The sequence below is a fragment of the Anneissia japonica genome, unplaced genomic scaffold (assembly GCF_011630105.1).
Source record: "Anneissia japonica isolate Jap-2015-1 unplaced genomic scaffold, ASM1163010v1 scaffold9002_len284450_cov133, whole genome shotgun sequence".
Classification (NCBI taxonomy): domain Eukaryota; kingdom Metazoa; phylum Echinodermata; class Crinoidea; order Comatulida; family Comatulidae; genus Anneissia; species Anneissia japonica.
Window position 1 is genome coordinate 280,155 of NW_022720930.1, and position 9,027 is coordinate 289,181.

The 9,027-nt window shown below is 30.8% G+C and overlaps 1 protein-coding gene across 2 annotated transcripts in view; it reads left to right on the forward strand.

Annotated features, from left to right (window-relative positions):
* The window catches only part of LOC117111452 (peptidyl-prolyl cis-trans isomerase-like 4), a 17,756-nt gene extending 12,132 nt beyond the window's left edge, over nt 1-5,624 (forward strand). The window contains exon 11 of one of the 2 annotated variants that reach the window (XM_033254376.1): nt 5,572-5,624. In XM_033254376.1, the coding sequence (XP_033110267.1) occupies nt 5,572-5,609 (38 nt within the window). In that variant the 3' untranslated portion in view covers nt 5,610-5,624. Of the gene's footprint in view, nt 1-4,780; nt 4,953-5,571 lie in introns of those variants that run through there. The other variant, XM_033254375.1, reaches the window with a different exon arrangement.
* Nucleotides 5,625-9,027: the final 3,403 nt, after the last annotated feature.

Below are 9,027 nucleotides of genomic sequence, written 5' to 3' on the forward strand. Positions count from 1 at the left end.
GTACGCTATATCATCTAGAGTAAAAACTATAGTAAAGACATCAACGACATAAGCAGCGACAGAAACAGCCACAACAAATAACAACAACAACAGTGATATAAACAACAAAATCAGCCACAACATTTATGACAATATTGAATATAAATATTATCAATAAATATTACTATCAAGTATTCTTATTTTATTTATTGTTTCATTATTTTTAGATGTGTATAAGAGACAGATATATATGTGTGTGTGTGTGTGTGTGTATATATATGTATATGTATGTATAGTATATGTGTGTATATTTATATATATATATATGTATTTATATGTATATGTGTGTATATTTATATATATATGTATTTATATGTATATGTATGTATATGTATATGTATGTATGTATATATATATTATATATATGTATATAAAAGGAAGTCAAGTTCTTTGAATTATGTTAAGTATATAAACTGCTGCGTTTTGTTTTCTCCTCCCAATTTTCACTCAGTTAATTTCTTCATACATTGCTTCTTTTATTTCATTTTATTTATTTTGTCTTCAGTAAACATCAAATTCATGGACACAGGAAAATAGAAAGACAAATACATACAGACAGAAATAATTTATTCGTAAACTAAAATACTCCAAGTTAAGTTGAAGAAGTAATTAGAATTTGTAATATATATATATATATTTATATATAAACTGATAAGTGACAGTGAATGTAGTCATGCAAATCATGGTCCTCCCTAACCTAGACCATTTTTATTGGATTTATTTTATTTATTTTTGAAACAACGCAGCAACAAGCACCGCACAGCCTATAGACCCACTAGTCCATTGCTGTAGCAGCAGTAGGCAACTGATACGATCTTGCTTAGGCTGGACTTTTCTTATACCTTGTTTAGTGAACCCGCCGACTGCAAATATTGATGATTTCAAATAAAAAGAAAATTTTATTTCAGAAAAATAATTAAAAGTTTTTCTTTTATTATTATTATTATGCATCCGCTGCCATGAAATCTCCAAAGATAAGATATAATGTATAATTATATTTAAAGCATTAACCATCCCATTTTACATTCAACAATAACATTTTATTTTCTCCTCTGTCTGGATGTTTTTGGTAAATCTATTTGCTAAATAAGAAAACAAAAATTTTATTTTTATTTTAATTCCGTAATGAGCTGTAGTTAACTTCTTCTGTAGGATTGAGGTCTGCATATGCTTTCAATACTCTGGTGTCAGTTGATTGTTTGACATTAATGTAGTCTTGTGGTTCGTCTGGTACAGTGGTTGTCATGGTCAGCCCTTCGGTGTCCTCTTTCTGTTGAGGGTTTTGTATTAATGAGTTGTAGTTTTTGATATAAATGTAATTGGGTGCTTGATCTGGTCTGGTACATTTCATTTGTAAATTGTCGATATGTGGTATTTGCTCTTTGTGTTGTGTGACTTTACCTGTTAAAACTTACATAACAAAAATAATGGTTTGATTTTCAATCCCAAATATCATTGGGCTAATTAGCACCTTTTGGGCCATACAAAACCATAAAATCTCTCCCCGTGAGCCCTACCAGGGATTTTATTCTGGTGCCTTGACTGAGGATCCATACCACCGCTTGAATCTAACCCCACCATTGGACTTGTAGGATCCCCCAGTCACAAATATCTGGAGACAACACTGATCCTGGCAAGCAGAAAACCTGGTAACTGTATTAAGTATAGAAAATAAGTGAAGTTTTCATTAAAATTGGTTAAATTCAGATGAATATGTAATATTAAGAATCACAAGTGTTCAATGATTTATTTCTTTATTTTAAATACAAAAATAACATTTAGGGAGAAAACACAATAAAGTAGCAAACTGGCAAACTTATTTTGCTTGTTTTATTTAGATATATAAAATGGTTTAAATTTTAAATATACTGTTTTTTTCGAGGGGCCTATAAGCATCGTTTTGCTTGGCCTCTATACCCAGGAGGATCAGACTGTAGAAGACTCTCTTGGGATACAAGTAAACAAGTAAATAATAATGATGATGATGATGATGATGAGATGACGATGATGATGATAGCTACAGGCTTTAGTCAGCATCTACAAAAGTGAGTTCTAAGCATTGACATCAACATCAACTAGAAGCCAAGTTGGGTTTGTCGATGCTTAGAAAGAATACTTCTTGCAGGCAAATAAATATAATGTTGTAATTGTCCTACAAAAGCAATTTTCAATGTAAAGGGTTGAAAAAAACATCCACTGGTACACTGGTATTTTTAGTGTTTAGGGGCTTTTTGGTAGAGGGATTTCTGCACAAGGAGGGGTCGTTTCTCTGAAATAAGGGGTTGGTCGGAACGTTTAAAAACATCTTGGCTAGGGGTCTGTAATGCCACACTTATGTTTGACTGATCCCCTTTAATATATTTAAATATGAATCATGAAACTATTACGAATGTCTAAGTTATTAATATAAATGTTATACTTTTAGTAGTATTCTACTTCTTGGCAGGTTCACAGGCATTCAGTTTCTCTTGAATTTTTTGTGGTTTAGTTTGTGCTTTTCTCAGTACAATAATATTTTATATCTTTTTTCATGTTGTTTAAAGCAAATTGCTTTCTCACACAGCATGTTTTCTTTTTTATATGTCAAATGTATATTATTATTATGACTAAAATATCCTTTTGTTTTACTTGGTTTGTATTAACTATCATATGTTTATCATGCATATTTTAATTTCCGAAATGTCTGCCATCGTAAATCCTTCCATTTTATGTCATTTCTCACTGACTGCTGTCGTGTCTATTTGTATAGCATTTTTATTATATCATTTTATTCTCAAACCATCATTTTTCGACCATTCACTTTACTTATTTATTTGACTTTCATTATTGATTATATGATTTTAATTATAGGCCCATATCTTTAGCTATCTATAACTCACACCAAAAAGCCAGAATATATACCAACCAAACTGAATTTAAATTATAAAGGCGTTGTCTATTTTCCTGTCATAAAGACAACTATATTTACTGTATATATATATCATTATTTTTTAAAAGCAGAACTAATTTAATATTTTCTTATGTTAACTCTTTTAGTCATTTGACTATAAAATTCATAGATTTCTTTGGAAATTTGGAAAATTGTGTTCATTACAGTTATTGGTGTTGTTCTCCTGAAATGAGATGCTTCATCATTAAAAATAATATTTATTTGGCAAAGTAAAGTCTTGCAAGGAGCAAGGAGTAGGTATAGAACAAAGCAGAAAACTGCTCTTATATTCCATCATCAAATACAGATGCAAAAGACATTGAAACATTAAATTTACAGTACCAGAACAAAAACAGAAATAACTAAAATTAAAATCTTAAAATCCAAGTTTACAATTGGAATTTTCAACAGTAAATGAAATTAGTATGGAAGAAATTATTATATTAGAAACACAAATATCCCGTATTAAGAAAAAAAATAGAGATAACTAATCAGTAAGCCTACAGTATCTTATTAGGTAAAGTATTTTGCTAGTTGAAATTGATGTGGATTTAAATTACAGATAAACTACTACAGTCGACTTTGCCTAAGTCAAATAATTTCAGAGACGACTTAGTTTACATGCCAAATTGTTGTGTTTTCCATTAATTTAGCAAGGTATAAACCAAAACAGAAAACTGCTCTTATATTCCATCATCAAATACAGATGCAAAAGACATTGAAACATTAAATTTACAGTACCAGAACAAAAAGAGAAGTAACTAAAATTAAAATCTTAAAATCCTGATTTGAAGTTTACAATTACAATTTTCAAAAGTAAATAAAATTAGTATAAAAGAAATTATTATTAGAAACACAAATATACAGTATTAAGAAAAAAAAATAGAGATAACAAATTAGTAGGCCTAATATATTAGATAAAGTATTTTGCTAGTTGAAATTGATGTGGATTTAAATAACAGATTAAACTTGCCTGAAGTCGACTTTGCCTAAGTCAAATAAGTCGACTTTAGTTTACATGCCAAATTGTTGTGTTTTCCATTAATTTACAATCTGTAAGTCAAATTTTATCTAAGTCGAACAATTTTTCAATGGCATTTTGGATTTGACAGGCAAGTTCAACTTTATATGGGAAAAATGATTGCCGGTTTAAGCTCCCTAACTTTGTTAATAGTAATTCATACGAATGGCATTAGATTGCTTGACATTTATGTAATCAGGAACTGGGTCCTCTTTGCCTTGAGGGTTCTGTAATGAGCTGTAGTTAGCTTCTTCTCTAGGATTCATGTCTCCATATGTTTCCAAACCCCTGTGATCAGTCGATTGTTGGACGTTAATGTAGTCGGACACTTGGTCTGGTACACAAGTAGTCGTTACTTCTCTGCTGTTAGTGGCCTTTGTGCATTGGTTCAATTTTCGTGAGAGATGTATAATAACAGCTGTTTCAATGACAACAAGTGGGAACAGAACTGCTATGATGACAGATAGGACTATAATGCCAATGTTACAAGATTGACACATGCTGGTTTCCACATCAAAATGCATTCTAGGTGAGTTTTCTTCAATACATGCTTTGTCAGTCCGAACAATAACAGTGCTAGGTATTTGTGGTGCATCAGAGTTGATAGGGGAACATCCTTTTGCACTTGCTTGGTCAGTTGTTAATTTGCAGCTTTGTATTCCATTAGTACAAGTAAAGTTACTTTCTAAGTCATCTGCTTCAAGAATAAATGTATAATTCAAGTATATGTAAGAATAAATTGTAACTGGGATTAGGTTTTCAATTTCTTCTCCATTCCTTGACCATTGTAGTTGAACCCATGGATTACCAAGTTCAGAGTAACAAGAGATAGTGACATTTGAACCAATTAATGCAGATGAAAAATCACATGATTCACAGATTGGATACAAAGAAGATGGAAAATAGTAAGCTACCAGGATGAGACCACTTGATACTAGCACTGCCTCACCTGTGCACTTAAGGGTTATTTCACAGGTGTAATTGTTACCATTAAGCAGATGACCAAGATCACGACCTCTCACCTGTGTTATTCTTACATTTTTCATACTGTCGAGTTTGTAAGCTTCTGCCTCTCTACCTAGGTCATTGTTTATCAGCATGCCATCCTTGTAAATAACTGCCCTATCACCGGTTATTGTTTCTCTATACCAAGAGATTGAGTAGTCATCAGTCAGGTTCACCACTGCACAGTTAAGATCAACATCACTTCCTTCATTTGTTATAGCAAATGTAATAGAATCTCTACCAAAGGATGGAGTGCCCTGTGTAGGAAGAACCAGGACTAAGCATATGATTCCAATACTGTACAACATATCCAAACTGTATACAAACAAAGAAAACTGAAATTCTGTATACTTCTATCACAACATTTTTGTGTAGAAATCAGTTGTCCAAAGCTGGTCACCACTCAGTTACTGGGCCAAGAGTGTTTTGGTACTAGTTTTAAACTATATATTTCCTGTTAGTATATATTATTCAAATGTGAATGTTATTTCCTTTTTCTTTGAATTTTACATGCCTTTGGTAACCTTTTTTGGTATTGCATTGTACCTATGGCATCTGCATTAATTATTTATTGTAGCCATTCTTTCTATTTTACATGAGTCATTACATGGATGAATGCACCCATCAATCCTGGTAAATAAAATACCAAAAGGAAGTCAAGTTCTTTGAATTATGTTAAGTATATAAACTGCTGCTTTTTGTTTTCTCCTCCAATTTTCACTCAGTTAATTTCTTCATACACTGCTTCTTTTATATCATTTCATTTATTTTGTCTTCAGTAAACATCAAATTCATGGACACAGGAAAATAGAAAGACAAATACATACAAACAGAAACACTTTATTCATAAACTAAATACTCCAAGTTAAGTTAAAAAAGTAATTAGAATTTGTAATATATATATATATATATACTGTCTCTTATACACATCTAGATGTGTATAAGAGACAATAAAAATTATAAGATAATATATAAGCCTAATGCACATACATATATATGTTGAGCTGTAGTTTTTGATATTAATGTAATTGGGTGCTTGATCTTGTACAAGAGTGGTTGAAACTTCTTCATTTGTAAATTGTCGATATGTGGTATTTGCTCTTTGTGTTGTGTGTCTTTACCTGTTAAAACGTACATAATAAAAATAATGGTTTGATTTCCAATCCCAATTATATATATATTTTTATTATTGATTATATGATTTTAATTATAGGCTCATATCTTTAGCTATCTACAACTCACACCAAAAAGCCAGAATACAGTATACCAACCAAACTGAATTTAAATTATAAAGGCCTTGTGTACTCTATTTGCCTGTCATAAAGACAACTCTATTTACTGTATATATCATTATTTTTTAAAAGCAGAACTGATTGAATATTTTTTTATGTGAACTCTTTTAGTCATTTGACTATAAAATTCATAGTTTTCTTTGGAAATTTGAATCATATACTGTAGATTTGTTGGAACATTGTGTTCATTACAGTTATTGGTGTTCTCCTGAAATGAGATTCTTCATCATTAATAATAATATTTATTTGGCAAAGTAAAGTCTTGCTAGGAGCAAGGAGTAGGTATAAACCAAAACAGAAAACTGCTCTTATATTCCATCATCAAATACAGATGCAAAAGACCTTGAAACATTAAATTTACAGTACCAGAACAAAAACAGAAATAACTAAAATTGAAATCTTAACATCCTGATTTGAAGTTTACAATTGAAATTTTCAAAAGTAAATGAATAGTATAAAATAAATTATATTAGAAACACGAATATACAGTATTAAAAAAAATAATAGAGATAACTAATCAGTAGGCCTATCTTATTAGATAAAGTATTTTGGTAGTTGAAATTGATGTTGATTTAAATTACAGATAAACTTGCCTAAAGTCGACTTTGCCTAAGTCAAATAATTTCTAAGTCGACTTAGTTTACATGCTAAATTGTTGTGTTTTCCATTAATTTACAATCTGTAAGTCAAATTTTATCTAAGTCAAACAATTTTTCAATGGTATTTTGGATTTGACTTAGGCAAGTTCAACTGTATATGGGAAAATTGATTGCAGGTCTATGTTCCCTAACATTTTTAATACTACAGTAATTCATACGAATGACATTAGATTGCTTGACATTTATGGGTCTGGTACAGTGGTGATCATTACCAGCCCTTCGGGTCTGCTTTGCATTGAGGGTTCTGCAATGAGCTGTAGTTAACCTCTTCTCTAGACTTCAGGTCTGCATATGTTTCCAAACCCCTGTTATCAGTCGATTGTTGGACGTCAACATATCCAAACTGTATATAAACAATGAAAGCTGAAATTCTGTATACTTCTATCACAACATTTTTGTGTAGAAATCAGTTGTCCGAAGCTTTTTGTGCAGCAATCAGTTTTCTGAAGCTTTTCACCACTCAGTTATTGAGCTAACAGTGTTTTGGTACTAGTTTTAAAGCTATATAATTCCTGTGTTATAATTAAATTGTGAATGTTATATTTCCTGCTTCTTTGAAATGTACATTTGGTTACATTTGTTTTTATTATTTGCATTGTACCTATGACTCCTTTAACAAATATTATTATAGCCACTCTAGCCTGTAGTCTTTTAGTACAAATGATCTTCCTTGAATAGATTTTTTTAAAATTCTGAGCTACTTTAGTATTTCCCTTTTCACACAATTCATATCCTTATACATTGGTTATTTTATTGCATTCCATTTCCTTTATTTTTTCTTCAAAAGAACTTCATATTCATGGACAGGAGAAAATACAAAAACAAAAATATGTACAAATAGATAGAAAAATAATATTCATGAAATAAATATAACTCCAAGTTAATTGTAATTAGAATTTATTAAAAACTATACAGTATTGCATATCAAGAGAAGAAAACATAAAAATGTTCATATTTATTAATGAATACTGTAATGTTTTACACCCAACTCAGAGGGCAGTATAATACTTTGGTATAATTATAGAGAAAATAGTAGAAAAAGTAAGACATCAGTGGCAACTAATGTGGTCATGCAAATCCAGGGTTCTGTCTGACCTATATGTTATAGGGGACTTCAAATATAAAAACTAATCTAATTTATATGATAATAAATCTAACTAAGCAAGTTGTAATTTACAGAACATTTATTCTAACAAAACTGGACGTAGTTTCAAAGATAGGGCCTCAACTGATAAAAAAATGTTTATTGTAGGTTTTACATCTATTTTGTATAGAAGGGTGTTTGTCTGTTTAAATTATATAGTTTGGATACGGTTCACATTGCCAGGTATGCGATATTTGATTCTGGGTAGATATAGTATAAGGCCCAAAAAATTGTTTTCTTTGCCCTTTAATTAATGCTGAAAATTGTATAGGAGTGGGCACAGAAAGTTTTTTTTTCCTGTCACCAAAATTCAATTCAAAATTATTGCAATATGCCTGTCTCACTACAGTATTTGTTTTTCAAAGGATTCATCAGACTCAATGAAAATAACCCATAATCAATATATATATGACATATATGTGGTGATTTTGAATGTATTTGAATTTTTAGTTCCTATGCATGTAATGCAATAGGAACTATTGTAATCACTCTTGCTATTTCCTATGTTTTTTATTGTGTGTAGTGTGTATGTGTGTGTGTAGACATTTATGCAAATGCGCATGCGTCAAAGAAAAGTTTTCCGACATTTTGTTTTACATCGCGTGTGTGTGTGTAGACATTTATGCAAATGCGCATGCGTCAAAGAAAAGTTTTCCGACATTTTGTTTTACATCGCGATGCGAAGATCGATTTTAAGTTTCTGCAGAGTTCAGTCAGGGCTCACGCTAACCGACCAGAATGTCGGCATGGATGAAACTATTTTGGTTTTACGGCAAAAAAAATCATCTGCTGTAGGCATAGGTATTTTGAAGAAGGCCTAAAATAAAACTAAAATGTTTTAATACTTGCTGAAATACATCGTTTCTTCATTATTTTAGATCTCCATTTTTCACTTAGTCCATGCGACGTGTTTTTCTGTTGTGTACGTATGAGTAGTC